The sequence below is a fragment of the Neodiprion pinetum genome, chromosome 2 (assembly GCF_021155775.2).
Source record: "Neodiprion pinetum isolate iyNeoPine1 chromosome 2, iyNeoPine1.2, whole genome shotgun sequence".
Classification (NCBI taxonomy): domain Eukaryota; kingdom Metazoa; phylum Arthropoda; class Insecta; order Hymenoptera; family Diprionidae; genus Neodiprion; species Neodiprion pinetum.
Window position 1 is genome coordinate 32,167,480 of NC_060233.1, and position 21,903 is coordinate 32,189,382.

Here is a 21,903-nt window from a genome sequence, read left to right on the forward strand (position 1 = left end):
TTCGGAATGGAAACGCTGCGATAAGGTGTAACGATAAACCGATGATCGAGATTCCGCGGCCGCGAATCAGAGTCCGGGTGTAGATACGGCGATCGGAGCCTCGTCTTAAGGTCGCCGCAAGTCGCATCCCGTCGCATTGCATTCGAGGGGGAGAAAAGGCCGCACGATGTTCGTCGACGGAAGGTGGGACGCAATCCTCGGGTTCCCGAGTTCGGAACTATCCCGCTGTCCGCGGTGGGAGATGAGCGGTGATTGGAGAGGGTAACTTTTTCTATATAACCCGTTGCTCGGCCGGCAGTCTCTTCATAATCTAACAGTTATATATACAGTACGATACACATTGACGGTGCAGTTCTCGTTGAGGAATCAGTTGCTTACCCATCCCTTGAACAAGGTAACCTCAAGTATTTTGACTCGATAACTTTCACCAGCCGCTTTCGTTACCCGGCGTTAAACTCCCCGTTTTACGTACGTCGTAGAACGATCGCTTGCACGGTCGTAGTTGAAGTATAATTATTACCATTTTTCAACCAACGCTCGGTTCGACTTGGAACAACAATCGCAGCGTCGACTGATCCTTCGACCACATTTTTCACCTTTTTATTTCAGATGATCCTGGCACCCGTCGGCCTAGTGGTGATCCTTGCGGCCCTGGTTGCCGCAGATCCCGCGATCAGCGAGGCTCGACCTCACAGCAATCGTCCCGGCAGATTTCTGTCTCTACCCGTTGCACAAAAATGCGCGAATCGTAAGTCAATCATTATTAGCCAATGTATACGAGAATTAAAGGGTAAATGTGCGAGCGATCGTGCCGAAGAGCTTGTCGTTGTGCGATCATAAATCAATTTCAAAGGTACCTTGCCGGTCGATTATAATTTTAACGGCAATAAATGTTACGGTCGTAAGCATTTAGTGGTGGAGAGATAAATTTTACTTACGATTGAAGATGTTCGAAAATCGTTGACACGAGTGATCAGCACCGCTCGACGATCAGACGTACAATCCGCGCGATGTTTGAATTTTCGTCAAATGGCAAGGCTTTCAAAAATGGAATTCGTGAAAGTGCAGCCGCGTCGTTAGTCGAATAACACACACATCTGGCGTATTCTACAATTAAGTGCGAACAGCGTCAAGTGTTCTTTGCATATACCATATCTTCACACACGCGTGTAATGTAAACGTGTGTGTAAACACAAATTCATGATACATACGCGAGATGTATGTCTACAGATATTGTCAAAAGAAAGTTTCAAGTATCTCATATACGATGCCCTGACACTAATAAAATAATTCAATACGTAATTCGCTTTTTCATTTTTTATCGTTTGTGTTTGATTAGGTTGAATCGAAAAAAGCACAAAATTTCTCTATCCCACGTACTTGTTTTAACAACGTATAAAACGGCGGACTGCACGATTTCTTCAGATGTAATTTTTTTTTTTCTCTCGCTTACTATAAGTAATAACCCTTTTTCAAAACGCCAACGGCAACGAACTTCTGCTGTTGTTGTTATTATTATTACTATTATTATATTATAATTTTTATTGTGATTGTAATGCCTTCGCGAAACGGGCGTTAAGCACGTGTCGTAATAACGTATCGCAAAAATATGTAGCGTCTATAAAAAATGTTATTGTAGCTGATTGAAGTACTACATTACATTACATCGCGAATAAATTCTTTCACTTTCTAAAATGTCACCCCTGACGGCTCGCTAGATACTCGGCGCGAAAAAAAAAAGATTAATATTACTTGGAATTATTATTGCTGAACATTGTGACAATGAAATTAATCTTTCATATCTGCTTACAACGGGCTTGTGTATAGGACAAGGGAAATTTGGAACACGGCGGGAGGAAAGTTCGAATCGTATGTTTGGAAATACGTATTTAGCAAGAAATATAAATGAGCTGATGGTCCAATTTGTATAATTCTTCGATACATAAATTTCGTGTCCGGAATTTCATAAGCAGGATTTAGATAGGTGGACTCCGTCTCTATTAAACTAAATTTCTAATTCCAAGCGATATTTAAAATGTAAAAATGTCACTAATCAAAGCATAATATAATCACGTGCCCCAGATTTGCAGGGAGTCGTTCCATTCCCAACATCAATAATACATCTCCCCAATTCCGCACGTACTTATTCACATATTGCCAGCTTTTATCCCTCGCGGTAGATCACGAGGCTCTTTCGACATCGATATGCCACAGCAGCAGCAGCAGCAGCAGCATCAGCAACAGCGCGACGAATCTTGGCGTAAAAAATCAAGCCGCAATCGTTGAACCGTGCAGTTTGCTATTTGCACCGAAACAAAACGCGCATATAATAAATTCATCCGCGAAATGCCTATCGGTATAGTCGTGTCGTGAGAAGAAGTGCATTCGAGAGAAGCTGCATTTCATAACAATATCGCAACACGTTCTTGCGCAATATGCAACGATCGTGCGGCAAAGCGCACGATATCACGCTGCACTCGAGTGCAAATTAAATACACGATGCGGCCTCAACGACGAATCGTTCGTCCGACTCTCGATTCTAACTCATACGGGTTCGGTAGTAAGGAGAACTAGCACATTACCGATTCATCTCGCTGAGCCGAAGCGCATCTGCGAATCGCGGGTGTTGCAATTCATCGCAAAACCCGATGAACGAGGTCGCGTCCCGCGGCAACTCGAGTCCTAGGGCAAAATCAATCCGCACGAGTTCTCCTTTTTCCTCTCATTCTTATCTCGTTGCACAGATTATATTCTCCAACTGTCACTAACGAGGCGATCGGCGTTAGACGAAAGGACGAAGATCCAGGTGATACATGTAAGCCCAATTTCCTGTACAAGCTGACGGATCGCGGAGTCTTGCAGCGAGCTGCTGTTCTTACTTTTTGCTCCGTATCACGTTTGGGTGTACTTTCTATCCGCGTTCAGATGCAATCCCCCATCGAGCCTCGGCGTTAGAGCTGCAAAAATAATTGCCCCGGGGGGAATACCTTACGAGACCTGATTGAATAATAATACAACATATACCCGTGTATAAAACCGCAATTTCAGTTTTGGATATCCAGTTTGCAAATTTCACGTACATACACAGGCGCCGGTAATTCGTATCAAACACATATGTAACCGGACGCAGAGAAATAAATCGTCGGCCGGTAACTCGTTACAAGCATCGTAATGCAAATCGCTATTCGGAGTATGTAATCTGCACCGTTCGATCTGACCAATTAAAATCCTCACGCTATTACGAAAGTTACGTACAATAATTTTATAATTTTTCGCCCTCCTCTCCCGCGTTTTCGATGCATGTGTATGTAACGGCTGGAGTCGGTTGCTCAATTTTATATTTTTACATTGTAATTGGTATTGTACAAGTATATAATGACCGTGTAGCACAAGCGAAGAAAGACGAAGGATCAAAGGGTCAAGACGTAACCGCTAGCTTCGGAGCGAGCGGGGACGCCGTTCTCTAAGATCGGTATTTACCACTGCACATTTTAGTCCGTCAAACATTATATACTCTCTGTTTTTCAAACGAGCCCCGATGATTTACCGCTGATTTACCATATCCTCGACATCTTTTCATCTAAAACTACGCAACGTCTTAATCGCGCAGGTACGCGAGTGCAAACATTTGCAATTCAAGCGATTAGCGATGTACCTCGGCAGGAATATTTGCAGGATCGGTTGACCGTAAAAATGTCGAAGTCAAAATAATCCTCAACCGTAGCACGCCGTTTCCTTCCACATTTCATTATTTACAACGATCTTTGAAGCAAGAGTATATCAATATATATATATATACACACACATAGGTATGTATAACACATAAAATACCCTTTAGACATCAGCTGACTTTGACAGCCGTGAGTTCGGTCAGCTATACCTGTATAAATGACTTTATACAGACAAGTATTGGATGCAGAGGAATTTTGAGAGAGCGCGTTGCATTATATTGTGTATTAAACTACGTATACATATATCGCGTCCTCAGCGTGAAAGTCTTGAGGTGGGTCACTTGTACGCGGAATGTATAAGAGACTACGGAATGTAAAGAACTATCGTACATACTGTAATACGCAACCTGCGAGACGCGAGTGCAGGTACATAAATACGATATCAGGCCGGGGCGCGGCGCCGAACGTCGCGTCGCGTCGCGTCCAGCGTCGAGAATTTCGATGGTCGCAAAGGTTTCTCTGTATAATGCCCGATGGTTCGTGAAGGGGATACAGAACTACATACGCCTTTACCTATATCGATTTGCCTTCGATTGCTACCGAAATAACAGCTGCTTACATAATGCCGTCAACAAATTACACACAGACTCGATATGCGGTATACGTAGGTGTAGGTATACCAGATATGCGTAGTCTATCAATTCTTTCGGTGTCGTCGTGACACAGATTTTAGGTCCGACGTCGTCGACTTATTTCGAAAGCTTGAAATTTCATATTTGCGCGGAAACAAAAAGAAGATTTTGCAAACGTGTAGGTTTATTTTTATACTTGTCAATTGTTACTCGTCTGTTAAACCTGAAAAAATTTCTTTCCACCCACTTGAAATTTTTTTCGCGATATCATCTTACAAGCAAATCGTGTCTTCGGGATTACCGTCAAATTTATAACCTTTCATAACGGAATAAATTTACTGAATTATAGGGAGTTGTGTTGCATAAATTCGAAGAATATTTGAATAGGAACAAATCGAGTGTATAATGCGAAATATACGATGAAGGATACTTGAATTGAATTTCAAATTATATCATTAGCACCGTTACACATGCATGGCTGAACAACGAACATCTACCTACATACGTCCTACCTACCCGTAATATGAAAACTGAAAAATGAATTGAATTCTCATCCTTTCGCAATGTCCAAGCTAAAAGCATTCGAGTTGGACGTAAGGAATCGTTTTAAATATCTTTTCCCGACGATGGACGGCTGATGGCAAATTTTCGAGGACATTTAATTAATGAACACGAGAACGCCGATAGGAGAAACGTATTCGCATGAATTACACGCGGTGATTGCACACACTCGTCGGTGTACGTTCGTACACCTGCGCAGTATCTGATTATACTTGCTCATTATACCTACTTCTTTGATCTCATGCAACACAAAGGCGGCTGCAGAAACCTTGTCATTATTCTCAGGTTGTTTCGAATAGCTGATCTCTCTCATAGTTAGCCTAGTTTTCCCAAGAAGCATTCACGTATACGTTATTATACACGCATTATGCGAAGTCACGGGCATTGTTTCAAACCACACGAACATTAGAATAATCGTTGTCACCGCGATTTAAAATCCCCGACGCACAGATGAAGATTGTGTCTTTTTGCGCGTGTTTCATAAAATCATTGTTTCATACTCCGTCTGATTTTTCAAAGTGAATTCAATATCGTGTAGAGAATTGAAGAATTGAGCAAGAGAAACAAAAATACAAAGAAATAACACGTTTGAATGTCGAAAGAAATGACTAAAATTAAAACCATTTATATTAGCTGTCGGTTAGAAAGTTTTCCAGAAACCTGAACTCAAGATAATTGTGATAGTTGAGGAAAAGATTTCTCTGTCTCGAAATAATGGGGCTGGATGGTTGTAATAACGGCGGTTCCAATGCGCGGAATATTAATGCGTATACACGTCTGTTATACCTTGTACCGCAATCCTAGATTAGTGATTACGACTCGGGTCACGGACAAACCCTGCGGTCGCACAATTTTCAGTCTTCTCTTGTCTCCTCTTATTTCTGGCTGCACGACTCTCCTTACGAGGCGAGGCGTTGAATTTTTTTCAAATGCTTTTCTGTGTCACTCGCTCAAGAGAATATTAAGAATAGCTAAATACTCGTGGAAATATGACTGATATTTGTTACGTTACCGACTCAGACTAATATCATGCACAATTTGTTCTCGAAGACGTTTCAAGAAATTAAAAAAAATAAATTCGACCACGCGCGCAGGAGAATTAAAACAAGCTGTGAGTGCCACCATTTTTTTCTTTCTTTTTTTTTCCTCCAAAAAGGTTTTTCTTCTGTAGAAAGTATGGATATGCAATAAATAGCGATATAGTAATCGAACGGAAAAAAGTAAAACAAAAAATTACGCTTACAGAAATTTTTAATTCTCCTCTTAAATTTTTATCATAATTCTCACACATACAACACAGTTGTACGTGTATCCAGTACACATCTCTCTTTCCGTATAATAAACGTTGCCTGATACTAGCCCATGCGATACGTGTATGTATAGATGTTCTTTGAAAGGTTATTGACCTTGACGCGGCAGTAAAAGAAAACTCGTTAATACTTGACTGGTAGTACTTGACCTCCTTATGATATCTATTAGGACATTCACAGCTGTATGGATGGGGACATTTTTTTACGAATCATTTCTCTCCGGTGTGTATACTGGGACTTTTGTCTACTGCAATACGCATGTGGTTCATACATTTTATGCAAGGTATCGCGGCGGCTGGTTCGCGTAATACGAATAACTAATTTCACCGCTCTACAGGGTAACTCGTATTGGTTGTGTAGATCGTATGCACACTTCTTATTGTATATATATATATATAAAAATTGGAATGGAAAAGAGAAATGGAACAATAGAAAATGGTGTACAGGTATTGCTCAACCCACTGTATTTATTCGTAAACATTACAGGTACACAAATTCCTGTCTTCGTAAGTCCGTCGAACGTCTCGCATTCCGATCTCTGATTCTAATCTCCTGGATCTTTCTCGGGCTTACAGCGAAGCCAAGCAAGGCTTGTAGGATATGGATATACAATGGATCACTGCTAGTTAACAGTGCGAATGACATTTTCATTGCTGAATAGAATCCGCGGACTATCGCAAATTCTACTCGAACCTTGGCTATTCGTATCAATCCAGTCGTACCGTGTTTTAATGTAATTATTACCTGTCCTGTCAACGTTATGTACAACTATTCCGAAAAAACCCAATTTATATAACGTGAAGTAACCCACGCTTGTTTGTTCGATTGAAAGAACAGTCTGTTTTAGAAATTCTTCTAATATCTCTGTACGAAATGGAGCCTCGAATTTCTAAATTTGTCAAATTTTAAGCAAGTTTTTAATCATTTGTACGTACAGTTTGTACGATGGCTGTATCAACTAGTATTACTGTAAATACAGTCCTTCTCCAGACTTTTCCAGGAATACACGTATTCGAATTATATCGCTTTTCCGATCAATTATTCTTTGCTGTGAGATTTCCCTTAGGCGCAATCTCAGACCGACTTTTATTAGAATATAACTCAGGTAAATTCCGAGAGATAATGACCGCACTAGTCACTCGATTCCAGTGGTTATCTATGCGCTAATTGAGGTCATTAAAATTCATTCTTATAGGACCAAAGGAATTCCAATACAGAGGGCATAATTACTTCTTCAGTGGACACGTGCCAGCCCATTCGAATCAGAAAGTCGATTGGTTAGACGCTAGGAACATCTGCCGAGAATACTGCATGGATTTGGTGTCTATGGAAACTCAGGAAGAGAACAATCTTGTCTTCCGACTTATACAGCAGAGTAAGTTTCGAGGGCGTCACTCCAAAGCTTTCTCCTTCCGTCGAATTCAAGTGAAACTTCAAATGAAAACGTCTTCAACTCTCCCGGCCACTTGGTTCCTTATAACGATTTCCCTTCCTCCTCTTGTCTGCACGATGTCGCGACTTGTTGACTTTCGCAGTAAAAATAAACGCAAAAAAAAAAAAACTTAAAAGGAAACTAACAGATCAAAAAGCAGCCACGGCGCGAAGCCGAAGTATGAAATGTTTCGTATTTCCATGAAATTGGATGTCGGAAGTTTAATGATTTTTATCGTTTTTCAACAGACAACGTGCCGTACATCTGGACTTCGGGTCGTCTCTGCGACTTCAAGGGATGCGAAAACCGTCGTGACCTCGAGCCGAAAGCTCTGAACGGATGGTTCTGGTCGGCTAATCGCGAAAAGATATCGCCCACGAACCAAACGCCAATTGGTTGGGGCTACAATCCTTGGTCACAGACCGGTCACAAGAAAGTCCGTCAGCCCGACAACGCTGAGTTTGACATAAACGGTACCAACGAGTCTTGCCTCTCGGTTCTCAACAACGTTTACAACGACGGAATAGCGTGGCACGACGTTGCCTGCTACCACGAGAAACCCTTCATCTGCGAAGATTCAGAAGAACTTTTGAACTACGTCGGCAGCACCAACCGTGGAATCCGTTTGTAATTTTAAGATGAATTGTATTGTCGCAAAATTTGATACAACGGTAACGAATCAGTGACTCTTGTTGCCGTTACGGCCACGAATATTGTTCACGTGAATATGCGCTAAATTTGTTCTTACTTTCGTCACCGTGTGGTGAATTTCACGTCAATCTACTATTCGGTCACGTGTTTGACATTCTACGGAAGGAAGAGGTGATTCACTGATCGGAATACCATAGTTGTACACTATCACTTTTCATGTTCACATAATAATATTAACACGTGACTATAAGCGAATCGTCATGACAATATATAATTCATTCTATTTTATTTTCATTTTTTTCATACGATCAGTGTAAACGATACACGATTGGCGATTAATTCACCTGCAGCTGCTAATTGCAGTTTACCTTGTTACCTGTGTAGCCAGTTTTAATTAAATGTCCTCATCGTGTGACTAAATTCGATGACACGTAAGTTATACATACCTATACGTAACTGCATAATTTCTTCATGACTATTTGATCATAATATTATTCTATATATTTATTACGACGAATTTTTGTCTGCGCGTGCGTCTCTTACTTTATAATTTCTACATCAAATAGACTACAATAGACGTATCCATAATCGTTGCCAGTGCTTTTGAGTTTCCATTCTTTACCTAGTTCGAGCCCATATTCCCATTGAATCTAACGCTTCTTCATTTTCTCCAAAATCTAGATACGTAACGTAGGTACGTATGCGTTAAAAGTTTACAGATATTCAGAAAAAATCAAAATTCACGTAAAAGATGATCACGTATCTATATATATATATATATATATATTTCCTTCTTTCTTTTCAAACGTAAACGCGGAAAATATATTTTACTCAATCTGAGTATCACAGTATCGTCTTACTATTTTATTATTATTATTATGCATTAATCCGGTTATTAAGTAAATATATACTGTGACGCAGAATTTCCTAGGTACGATATTTAAGATAATTTCGAGGGCGGGAATCCCGGTTAGATAATTAGGGAAAAGAAAAGCAGAGAAAAGGCAAGATCAGGTTCTACGACAGTTTTGCAGAACTAACTCAGTTTAGAAAAGATAACGGTACATGGGAGGGGTCGTATCCAATGGATAAAGTACAAGAAAATAGGTAAATCGGTAACAGTATCCAGTATATTAACAAAATGCAGAAGATTAATTACAGTCAAACAATTGGAGAAGTTTAGATGCAGTTGGACAACTCAAGAAATTCAAATACAGCCAGGGAAAAAAGTAAAAGTGAGATATAACAAATTAACGAGACAGGTAGCGTGTGACGAGCGAGAGACAGAGGTGTGTGTTCTCGATACTATCATTCGGAGCAACAATCAGCAAGGTTTACAATAATCAGTTAAAGATAGGCTAGCATGCAATGCACAATCTAAGATCCTTAGAATAAATGTTGACAATCCAAGCGAAAGCAATACAATATAGCGACAGAATAGTATCATCAAAGCAGAAGATATTAGAAATGATACAGAAAGCAAGAAATACAACTCAGTCAGGTGATAAAAGAATCAAAGCAAACAGTTACAGAAATAAGATGATCAAAGAAATATTCAGAGAATAGACGTCAGAAAAAATAGGAAGAAAGGTGTTGTTTGGTACGGCGCAATACTCCAAAGTCAAAAAACGACGTGTTATATACCACGCAGTGATATAAGATCGCACACGCGGCACATGCTTACGGGAGCAAACTGCAAGGAAAACATGTAACACAAGTAACTTCGTGGCTTTACGAAGTAGACAAAAAGAAAAATCTCACTTACGAAACTGTAGAGGAGATGTAAAAACAGGAATGAGATAACAGATGAAACAGAAGAGAACAGAAGAGGAGAGAAAGAACTGAACTGATGGAAGAAAAAAAGTACCAATAGCGAAAAATTAGTGTAGAATTACTGAATGGAAGCACGTCTGCAGACTTATAGGTGGACTGAACGTTTAGTGTACTGAATCGAACGATGATCCTGACAATCCCGGTCGATTTTCGGCGTGCTGTTGATAAGTGATTCGCGATGTTCCTTGCATTAGGGTAATTGGGTCAGCAAGTCACGTGAGCCGGGTCAACGGGTAAAGCGGGCGGCAAAGTCGACCTTCGCTCGTTTTTTCCACATTCGTACTAATATATTGAAATATCGATCCATGGAGCGATATGTGTGAGGGGGAGGGGGTTCACCCCTCACGGTATTGCGACTCCGATGCATGTGAAGACCTTGTAGATAAAACGATGATAACTGAAGAGAATGATCCTCGTTGCATATCGCGGATATTCAGACAAAGTCCGCCAGGCTGACGTGGTCCACCAATTGCGACGCGCATCCGAGTGGCGATAGCGACTTTCGATTTCGGTGGTTGGGTTCCTGGCCGAAGTCTAAACAATTTAAGATCTGCGTCCTGCACTACGCATGCAATGGTATGACCCTGTCGACAATTTCGGTAGGCATCCATCGGGAGTCGGGTTGGCGGTATTCTGCCCTTTGTGACTGCCGGTATGAAGTTGTTGACCAGGTCCGTGACCTCCGCGATATGATATACGATTCTTCGAAGAGATGTTCTTGTGGATAGTTCTCATAGTGGGATACAAAATTAGAAAATAGATAAATATTAGCTTAATAAATAAACCTCACTTAAAATTAGCTAGGCGTTTCTTTGGAATATTGGCTACAGTGGAGTACGAAGTGTAAAATACCGCGTCACAATGCACGTAACAATATACACGTATTCTGCAGAGGTTCAATAATACTAATAAGAGAAAATAATACATTGACGAGTACACGATTAAAAAATATTCATTAAAAATATCAACAAACACATTTTTATCCACAGTAGTATCTCCGATAGTATCAGAGATTTTGTCAATAATATTCACCTTGTCTTTTTCACTTTTGCCTATTATAGTTTATTATTCACACATTCCCAGATTTTCTTGATAACATTTTGAAAAGATTTAACTTTGCCTTCCTCAAAAGTATTCGTAGCTGTAGTTATTATAGCTTTGAATTTATTTCAGAATGTTCTATATTTTTCTTTTAGAACAGTATTATTAGAATGCTTTGAAGATTTTTTGTAAAGTTTCTGCTGAGTTTGTGTGATTTTTTAAGAACACGTTCAAATTCTTTAGTACAGGTTGAAAGCTCAATATTCCTTTTAACATTACGTGCCGTGAATTCTATAGTCGCATTAACGTTATAGATTGTAGAAATAGAACTTCAATTTGTATTTTCACATAATCGTATAAATGTGGCATCGTTACAATGGCATTAATAAAATATATATTTTTTTTTTATTAGGACCAATGCTTCGCATCGGCGACTTTTTAAGGACAGATCGTTTGTTCACGAATGCTTTGAATTTTCCTCGATTAGAATTTATTCAAATCGAGAAATGCGATTCGCGACGAGAATCCACTTTTTTTAAAAAAAAGTTACTTAATTGAGTTCCAGCAGCTGTTTAACAATCAATTCTACTTCGGAGAATGTTAACACTGCTCTGTCTCTTGTTGAAAAAAAGATAAGGTCGAAGGTTTATATTATTAGTAATTCAAACAAGTATATATAAATAAATTAGTTTTTCTGATTTCTTCAAATGACTCAATTCTAAAATTTCTGTTTTGAATAATTAGCTGTAAAAGTATGAACTGTGAAGAATTGGTGTTTTATTTATTTATTGTTGACGGATGTTTTTTTATTGATGTTTCGGATGGTGGTGACCTCAAACGTTAATACGAATGAAGCACAGATTGTACACTACCGTCACTGTCAAATGAAAGATTATCTAGAAAACATTTCCGCATCCTTCGCATCTCTTAGAGAAAAAACAACAAGCGGACCCAATCCCCACAAATTTTCGCTCCTGCCGCTCGCTGTCGAAAAGCATTGCCAAAAAGCTCTAACAAGTGCAGAAAAAAAAAGCTTTCACGACAGACAATATTAGAGATTTGCAACAATCGTTATGTAATTCTCTAAATGCGAGTGAAGTAGCTGCAGATCCAACTGCTCTAGAAGTTTGCCTATAACCGCACCAAAATAAAAACACTTTCCTGGCTTCTTTGGAGGGAGCAGCAAAAACCGAGAGGCGGACACCTAGGTAAATATTGATTTAACGAGTTGCCCATACTTACATTAAATTATCGAAGAAAACGTTACTCCTTAAAATATTAACTAACATGATGAATAAAGTTTTCCAAATGATGTATGTGAGCCTTGAGATTTGAAGATTTCAACTTTGCCAGGATTTCTTTAAACTATCAAAAAGGAATAATACAATGCAGAATACTTGTTAAATATTTTAATTTCAGCTGATGATATGGGTTTAGGCTAACCGTTAATGACGATTCCTCTTATTACATAAATTTTACAGATTGTAGACATAGATAATGATACTGAAGATGATGATGATATGCAACTACAAGGTAAAATGACCAATTTTAACTAAATAATATTTTTTGAAGCCCACTGGAATCTTTTTATTAATTTCGCTATGATTAAATAATATCTGATTGATCCTGTGCAGAACTTAATGGTAATATTTTAATGGTATGACTACCTTGGCTTGTTTCCTGATGGAAAAATCAGATGGAAAAACACATTACAAAATATGTGCTATCTATGACAGTTTGCCATGGGCAAATATTATCAACCGAACAACCGAGCTTGACCAAGAACAATACGGTAATCACAAGTTATGGTTTGGTAAAAACAGATTACAAAAATGAATTCGCCACCACCCTTGATAAAGTATGCATCATTCCAACAAAATTTGATATTTTTATACGATATTCATTTTATGAGAGTAGGAATGAAAACCCAAAAATACCTGCAAAGCACGCAAGGGTGATTTTTATTCATAGTTGTACGCCATGCCAGTTACTTTTTTACAGTGGATATAGATCAAGTGAAATAAAGTTATACCGAATGATGGCCACATAATTTACAATTTTATAAGTCGAAAATCAAGATCTGACTTGCCAACTTCTCGCAAACTACAGATAGGTCTTAACTGCTACATCAGTACAAAATAGGAAATTAGATTTCTATTCTCCACTAAAGTATCTGAAATTTTCCCTATTCAATGATCTACCGTTCTGGGAGCGGTGGATTGCGGACAATGACACTTCTGGACAGGACCCACTGGGGACTGTCATACAAATTGTGCTACTGAGGAAAACAAAACTCGAATCACAGAATACCGATGGCATGCTCCATTGCCAGATAAAATTCTTCGAGAAATTTGCATTGAACTGGACCCTCAAGAGCAGCTAGTCTACGACAAAATGCTTTTTGAACAGTTTTTACATCAGAAAGCTAAGAAAAATCATATGCACGAATTGCATCTCGGAAAGCGTGATGCCCGAACCTTTGTCCGAACGCATAAGTATGAGCAATCGTCCTGGAACTTTGTTTCCACATTTATTACCAATAATCGCAAATATTGCGTTTAGATCATTCGTGGTCAGTTAAATCTTCAAATCTCAAGGCGCACATAAATCATTTGGAAAACCTTTTTTACCATTTTACTTAATGTTTTAAGGAGTCAAGCTTTTGTTGATAATTCAATATGAAAATTGGCAACTCGTGAAATCAATACTTACCTAGAATTCCACCACGGCATGTTTGCTTCTCTTTCCAAAGACGCGACGCGAGCGTTTGCTGTTGATGCAGCTTCAAGGAAACATTCAGAACCTTCGAATCTTGAGCTACCTTATCTGAATGCCGACGAGAGTTCAAGGATCTTTGAAGCTCTGCAAGGTTATCTTCAGTAAATACCTGTCCAATTACCGCCGTTGCCAGAGCTTTGTGGCGACGCGGTTTGAAGGGATTGAGTGTGCTTGCGCGGGTGGGATTTACAAGACATTTGTATTCATCGGTGAGATTTGGAGATCAATGTTTGAGTTATGGAACACCAGCTGAAATATAAACAAAAAAACCTCCGTTAATAATATATGAATAAAACACCAATTCTTCACAGTTGATACTTTTATTGCTAATTTTTCAAAATAAAAATTTTAGAATCGAGTTATTTGAAGAATTCAGAAACCTGAATTTCTTTAGGTACTTGTTTGAGTTACTTAAAGATACTTTAATAGTGAATGGAGATCTAGCTTCCTATTTTGTCTAGCTGTAGAAGCTAGAACCCATCTGTTATGTGCGTGGAGCTGGCAAGCTGATCTTGATTTTCGACTTTCATGATTGCAAATTTTGTGGCCATCATTTAGTATAATTCTATTCCACTTGAGCTATATTCGATGCAAAAAAATAACGTGTATGACCTATAAATAGGAATAAAAATCACAGTAACATGGTCTGCAGGTAATTTTCTGCTTTCACTACTACCCTCAAAAAATAAATATCGTATAAAAATTTCGACCTTATTGAAAAAATTTTGTTGGAATGATGCTTAATTTACTAAGGGTGATGGCAGATTCATTTTTATAATCGCATTTTTATCAAAGCATAACCTGTGATTACCACATTGTTCCTGGTCACATGTACGGTTGATATATTCGTCCATGATAACCTCTCATGGATAGTACATATTTTTTAATGTATTTTTCTATCTGATCTTACAATCGGGACCAAGTAAAGGTAGCCCTACTACTAAACTACCACCATTAGGTTCTGCACAAGAACAAACAGATCAATGAATTATAGCGAAATTAATAACAAGATTTCAGTGGTCTTCGAATATATTAATTAATTAGACATAGTCCTTTTACCTTGTAGCTGCATATCATCAGCTTTAGTATCATCAGCTATTCCTACATTCTGTAAAGTTCATGCAATTAAGGAAATCATAGTTAATGTTTTACCCAGACTCACATCATCAGCTGTAATTAAAATATTTAATAAGTATTCTGCATTGTATTATTCCTTTTTGATAGTTTAAAGAAATTCTGGCAGAATAGTTTATCAATGAAATCAAGAAAGCTAATTTGTAATGAAACAAACGTGAACAGGAATACAATAAACAGGCCCACCAATATTGCGATCATAATAAATTACAGGTAAAAAGAAAAAATTACTCGAATTGCTCTCAACTTCTGTCTCTTAATGAAGAATTACAGGTAGTTCAGACGGAATAACTGAAACTTGTGATAGCCGTCGCTTCGAAGATGCATATTTGGCAAAGATGTATCATGTCCATTTAACGCTTTTGCACTTTATAGCCTTCTTACTATTTGCCTTAATTGAGTTTGCTATACATAGTTAAGTAAGAACGTGTCACATTGTTTGTCGATCGAGGTCATTGTAACAACAAATTGAATCTAGTTCTAACTGTGACTTTCCGTGAATCAGGCGAGGTATCATGTTGTAGGTTGTGCCTAGTGAAGCATCTTCTATTTCTTGACCTTTCAAGTGCCGATTCTAGTTTTGAATTTTTACCTATGCTTGAGAAACCTAACTTTCTGCATAATCTCAAGGGTCTTGTTGGTTCTGGAGCAGCGTTCGCAGGACTACGAGTAGTTCTTCTTATTAATGTTGTTGCCGCTTTTTCAACACTTGCTTGCAATGAGCCAGAAGGATTAACGAAATCATGCCGGATCAAACTACCTGCGTCCGAGCGTTGCAGAATCTGTCACAAATGCTGCCACTGCTACGCATGTTCTAGGGCGCTTGGAAGCTGAAAGTTAATAATAATTATAAGTATTTAAAAGGTAAATACAGTGTGGTCACTGTTGATCAGTATAAGAAAAAAGGAGTAATCAAGCAGAAGGTGCTCAAGTATTTGCAATTTCATAGATAAAAATGTTCACTCTGAAAACAGGTGGTGATCTGCAATTAACTTGGGGCAAAGTTTTGGAACAAACGCTTGCGGATTTTCTAGCTTCCGAGACATAGAACTGAGGGTAGATAACGGCGATAAGAATGCAAAGCATTTATTACCGGGTTCTATGGTCAGCAGAAAGACAGAGGGGAAAGTACACGGAAAGAAAAATCTAAGATTTCATGGTTTCATGCAAGAGAACTTATTGGATTTCCACACGAAACATTTGTCGTGTGAATCACACAGGTGTCTCGTGTTTAATTCCCTTGGACCTCATGGATTCAATACGCGACAAACCCTCTTGTCCTAAATACGCCAGCGCACATGCAAAGATCCCAAAAATCGATTTGATTCATAGCAATAGCTGCCTTGCGTTAAATCGTGAAGTTATCCAAGGGATATTTCCAAGAGAGCCTCCAGACTTTTTCTGTCAGGCTCCTTGCGACGCCTACAACCAAACTGGTGTCTCATTTTAATCAATCCAGTTGAATATCTCGAAAACCAAAAGTGTAAATGAAAAATGTTTCAGATAAATGTTGTAAGGTTCAAAGGGGGAAAGAAGACGAGAGTGTCAGATTTTTCGTAAGTGGATCCGCCAAGGTCAGATGAAGCTCAACTTGGTTTTTTTTAAACGGAACAGAATATTTTTTTCATCGGCATCTGAAAAGCCGTCAAATTCTGCATCAAAAAGTACTTGCATACTTGTCACCTAAACTCGATCGTTCCTGTCGCACTTTTCTCATGAGTTTTGCATATTGAACAGGATTCACAGAGGCATGCATTTGAAAGGGGCTGCGCTGTAAACGCTACCGCTGTGGCCCCTTTTAACTTTTTTTCTAAATATTTATATTTTTGTTTCTATCTTTAAGAATTAATCTATAAGGATTATCGGTCATTTTATAATAATTTACTTTATACTAATGAACAATGAGTATTCTTGTCTACAACGTTTAACAAATGTTTAGAAAGTCTTGATCGAATTTTTTTATTGAAATTTTTATTTAAATGTGTAAGAGCCGTGATATAAAATATAAGTGATGAGACAACTACTTTTTGCAATAATAAAACAGAACCAAATAATATTAATTATCAGAGTTAATAATGATAAAAATATTTAAAAAATATCTGTTCATAATATTTGAAATAAAAAACTGTATTTGGCTAGCTGTTTTCAACTTTATTTATACACGTAAAACCGCATAACTGATAATTCATTTTAAACTTAGCGGATTGCAAACTCGTATCTCAGAAACTAACTAAACAACGAAATTCGAAATATTTTCTATAGTATAATTATCATTTACGCATTTACGTACGATAAAACGTTCAAATTCGCACGTGGGTTCTTTTGTCATTACTATTTAGTCTCAAGTTTTTATATTTTTCCTCTATTGTATACTATTTTCGTTCTTTTATTGTCAAGCCCCAGGCCTAATACGTACAGGTCATGCATTTACCTCTGTAGGTATTGCTATGTAAATTTTACTGTGTAATATTTTCCGGGTAATATAAATAAATAAATAAAGTGTATCTCATATATTCTGACAAAGAACCATCGTTCCAAATATCAATTTACCGTTTCTGATAGGTTCTCATAATACTCTATGAGTTGAGTTTGAGTAAACGGCTACCAATATTTATGAGAAATTTTAGTGACAGATACACATAGTTTTCTCAACAAATTCTTATGAGACTTTATGATTTGTTTTTCATCAAGGCTTAACGACGTTACGCAGCCAGTCAAAATTTGGTTGCATTGCGTGCCTGGATAGTCTATTAGGTTTTTCAGAGTTTGGTAACGTCGCGTAGTGTTATTGTGAAAAAATCGTATACTCTTCGAAATGAGTAAGGTTGGCACCGAAAATAATGACGTTACTGAAGAAAAAAAAAACGAACAAGTCTTATGGAAAGAAAAGCTAGTTTTTGAAAAAGTTTATAAAAAAACGAATAGAACGGAACAAACATTCCAAATATTTATGGCACTCGTAAACATAACATTCAATGTCGTTCAATACATTCGTGAGATTAGATCTAAACAAATATTTTCACCTTTAGGTCCTCGCTTGGCCGGTATCTAGAAACTGATCTCCAAAACCATGTAAGTGATTACAGGTACCATGTGAAAGCTTTGAACGTTACTAAACTACATTGTACCTGTGTATGTATAATAATACAAAAGTACAATTTTCTCTAATGATGTTACGACAACTTTGTTTATCACTATATATACTTCCAAGATCTGTCATCCATAGAACCCATTTTTTTTTGTTTATAATCGAAAAGTAACTCTAATCCAGCTATTGTTGTTGCCAGGTGACAACATGTCATGACCTAGACAGCTGGATACAACTTCAGACATGTATACATTTTTTTAAATAATTTTTTCCAATATCGTAGAAGTGGTAAATAATTCTGAAATATCTTTGTCCATTATGATTAGACTTGCTTCTACTCCCAAACAAACTTTCAACGACATTCCAATGTCGCTTCATTACAAATTTAACGACTAAATTTAATTCTCGTCGATTCCTACATAAGAATACGTGTAAAATGAGCGAAGCAATATTTGCTTATACCCCATAAACAATCCCGTGAATCAATAAAAAATTTTAATCTGGCGATTGAATTGCATAACTATTGAATTTCGAGCGAATGTCGACAAGGATCGCTATCCGCGGCTTGATGTATACTCGGTTGCCTATATGCCAGCGCTTAGCGAGATCTCTTTTAACCGGTCGTATCTCGCGAACGCGACTTCGTAGATCACATGTTCTTTCGTTTAATTTACTCAGTTCAACCGCCTATATAACCCCTGTCAGTTTGGTCACTTGATGCTAGGTCACCGTGTACATAGAGCAGCAAAATTAGGTTGAGGAAGATCTATGATTCGATTAAAATTATTCCAGTTATGTTTGCACCGATACGCGATTCCACATGTACGAAAACGTGGTACGGACCGTTCACGAGGCAAAAAAATGCGAGGGAGATTAAAGAATGGCAATGTTATCGCTCAGACATATTTGAAATCGTAACGGTCGTCAGACAATTGGCGGTTGTGATAAAAATGATATTCACACAAATGTTTGAACTGCGGCTTACCGTTTTTGGCTTTGTGATCTTCATCAGAATTGTTCACAACGGAACGTGGCATTGTTTGACATATTAAAATAACAAACTAATAACGATGCATACACGAAACAACGTTCAACCGTGCACAAATAGAACTCTTACAAGTACTCAACCACCTCCGACCAGTCCCCGCAGTCGAAGATTCGAGCCGCGTAACCGGTGTAACATACCGATTATTATCGATTAGTTTTTCTCAGAGTCACCAGATGGCGTTGCAAAAAAGTCTGTGTCACTGATCTCTAGTTATAATAGAGATCCAGTGGTCTGTGCACGTGTGATCCTCTACTTTGGTTCTCTCGTTAAACGTAGTATACCTTCGTTACTCTATACGTTGTTTGTGGTTCAGCTGTTCAATACTATTGTGTATATTTTATTACCACGTTTGGTGAATGTAATTATTCACTGAAATGGAGACTGCTTTCGGGTTTTGCGACCTATGCATAAATGCAGAAATTGTAAATAAAAATACATTACATAAAGTGCTGGATAAATTATATGAAAGTATGTACGTATGAACAAAAATTCTCATTTCATTTGATGTAAATAGAAAACAAATGAAGATCAATCAGAATCTACAACTATGACATATCGTAATGTTTTTCTTCAATTCTCACCAGTGGGTTATTCAACAGTAGCAATCAACCGAACAATAGAAGAGACAGTTTTCGAATCTGAAAAGAAAAACAAGAAAAAGGCCGGTGACAATGAAGCTCCGGGAGTTACTGTCCCGAGTCCTCCAGACATCGCTGATCTAATTTCAGAATATGCTGGAAAGCTTCGTATTTTAAATCGTCTTACGTTCGTGTTCGGAGATCCCACAAGAACCCATACGCTGGTAAACACGTTATAAAAGTCTGTAAAAAGTTGATCCGATATAATCTCAGCAATTCTAAGGCACTGAGAATAGGTATTTTAAATTTAATTTATTTTTTTGAATTCAAGTATTTAAATTTGTTCAATATTTTCAGAATCAATCATCGAGTCTGAGAAAGTATGACTTATACGCTGTTGTACCTAAAACACAAGCAGCATTTCAGGTACGTTGGTAAGATTTGCACGATGACTACTATATAAGTTTGGTACTGCGGATTAATTTATGATTTTCTTGATACTTCTTTTCTTTTTTCCAGTTTGCTTGCTCCCAACTCAATACAGACATCGTATTATTAAACAGAAATTGTGTTGGGCTAAAGTTGAGCAGGAAGTTATATTTACAAGCTGTAGAGAGAGGAATTAATTTTGAAATTCAGTACTGCGATGTTATTAGTAGTGCGAGCAGAAAGTTTGCTATACATTACTCCCATCTGTTCCACATGTTTGGCAAAAGCAAAGTAATTTTTTCTTTCTATAAATGGATCGGCACCTGCTTGTCAAAATTTTTCTGCATCATGGTTATTCTTTCAGAACATCTTCATCAGTAGCGGAGCTTCAATTGAAACCCAAATTAGGAGTCCCTATGATATAATAAATTTGTATCCTTTGAAGAATTTATCAAGTATATTTGAATTCAACTGGGTATTACAGTAGCCAATTTCTGAAGTTTGGTGGTTTGAAAATTATTGAGTGCTGATTCTACATCTGTTATATTCCTTAGTCATTTTTATGCTAGAGCTTCTATTCTGGGAATGAATGAGACAAAAGCTAAAGCTTCAATCCTCTCGCAGAGTCGATATGTCATTTTGAGAGCAGGTGGGTCGATATAATTATGATAGAAATTTTTTAATAACAATAATGACATATTTTTACACTGAGTTTAGAAGGAAGACGCTATGGAAAAGCAGTTTTTCGAATACAAACATGTAGCACCGAAAAAAGAGAGATGGAATCGGAAATGGAAATAGAAGCGGAGGAAACAGACGATGAACATGGTGACACTTGTACCGAAGCAAAAAAAATAAAACTGTGGTCAGTCGGGAAAGTAATTTGTGAAAAATAAAATTGATCCATACGATTTGAGTTGACTATATTTTAAAAGATAAAGATTTGTTACATAACTGGTATTTCAATAATATGTACTTATTTTTTGTTATTACTAGCGGGGGAAATAATTTACACACTTATCCATTGGTATTTTACATCTGGTAGCTATATCTAAGATCTGTTATGATTAAATTAAATTTAATCTTAATCTAGCATTAACATATCAACGAAAATTTTCTTAACGCAATTATCCACAGTTTTACATATTGTTGGAAAAATCTTCGTATTTAATGTACTTTATAGGGATAATAATAAAAACAATATTGAACAGATAGCATATTATACATTCCACAGACGAACACAGACTCGAACTGTTTCTAAACAGAATGATGCAAAGAGGAAATGAAAATGAGCAAAAGTAAACTTTTACTGTAAGTTTATAGATTTTTAATTGCTATCGGAAGCAAATTATTTACAGACTATTCTCCTTTTGAACACCTTTCAACTTCAGTCTTTGAAATAGGACACAGCGGACATATTCCCTTTGCTTCCCGTTATTGTAAACGAACAACAACGAGCTTTGTTGCACTTGCAGTTAAAATTGAATCGCGATCCAGGAAGAATTATAAGTTGGTTCAATTTTAAATACAGTTCATAGTTCACTAGATTTGTCCCGACTAGTTACATACATATATCTATTTTAAACTGCACGGTATTCAAACGTTTAGTTGATGCTGAGACACGCAAGTCTTCTCACTTTCGAGCGTATCATATCTACATTACACAATCACTAACTATCGATTGTTAAATAGGTCTGAAAATTTACAACATCGAAAA

General features: G+C 37.6%; 2 protein-coding genes and 1 long non-coding RNA gene across 6 annotated transcripts; 2 read left to right on the top strand and 1 right to left on the bottom strand.

Moving 5' to 3' along the window:
* Positions 1-246: 246 nt before the first annotated feature.
* slf (C-type lectin domain-containing protein slf) lies at positions 247-11,747 on the top strand. The gene is made up of 4 exons (XM_046610648.2): positions 247-394; positions 610-748; positions 7,370-7,549; positions 7,855-11,747. The coding sequence occupies exons 2-4, from the start codon at positions 610-612 to the stop codon at positions 8,235-8,237; spliced, it is 702 nt and encodes a 233-aa protein (XP_046466604.1). The 5' UTR covers positions 247-394; the 3' UTR covers positions 8,238-11,747.
* LOC124211513 (uncharacterized) lies at positions 8,565-19,394 on the bottom strand. The gene is made up of 2 exons (XR_006881465.2): positions 19,117-19,394; positions 8,565-15,873 (listed from the first exon to the last, which is right to left on the bottom strand). It is a non-coding gene; the product is annotated as an uncharacterized lncRNA (long non-coding RNA).
* Rpp30 (ribonuclease P protein subunit Rpp30) lies at positions 19,390-21,894 on the top strand. Of its 4 annotated transcripts, none has more exons than XM_046610639.2 (7): positions 19,390-19,647; positions 19,779-19,981; positions 20,115-20,183; positions 20,277-20,477; positions 20,551-20,618; positions 20,756-20,835; positions 20,904-21,894. In XM_046610639.2, exons 1-7 carry the CDS (start codon positions 19,554-19,556, stop codon positions 21,080-21,082), a joined length of 894 nt encoding a protein of 297 aa, XP_046466595.1. In that variant the 5' UTR covers positions 19,390-19,553; the 3' UTR covers positions 21,083-21,894. The 4 variants fall into 4 exon arrangements, with proteins under 4 accessions (XP_046466595.1, XP_046466594.1, XP_046466597.1 ...); XM_046610638.2 differs by having other exon boundaries at positions 19,391-19,647; positions 19,764-19,981; XM_046610641.2 differs by having other exon boundaries at positions 19,397-19,651.
* Positions 21,895-21,903: the final 9 nt, after the last annotated feature.

Excerpts from the sequence above, each read along its gene's own strand:
- slf (XM_046610648.2), top strand. The coding sequence starts at position 610 with ATGATCCTGGCACCCGTCGGCCTAGTGGTGATCCTTGCGGCCCTGGTT. Across the intron at positions 749-7,369 it reads TGCACAAAAATGCGCGAATC|GACCAAAGGAATTCCAATAC; the intron begins GTAAGTCAATCA and ends TCATTCTTATAG. Across the intron at positions 7,550-7,854 it reads CTTCCGACTTATACAGCAGA|ACAACGTGCCGTACATCTGG; the intron begins GTAAGTTTCGAG and ends GTTTTTCAACAG.
- Rpp30 (XM_046610638.2), top strand. The coding sequence starts at position 19,554 with ATGGAGACTGCTTTCGGGTTTTGCGACCTATGCATAAATGCAGAAATT. Across the intron at positions 19,982-20,114 it reads CCACAAGAACCCATACGCTG|AATCAATCATCGAGTCTGAG; the intron begins GTAAACACGTTA and ends CAATATTTTCAG. Across the intron at positions 20,478-20,550 it reads ACATGTTTGGCAAAAGCAAA|AACATCTTCATCAGTAGCGG; the intron begins GTAATTTTTTCT and ends TTATTCTTTCAG.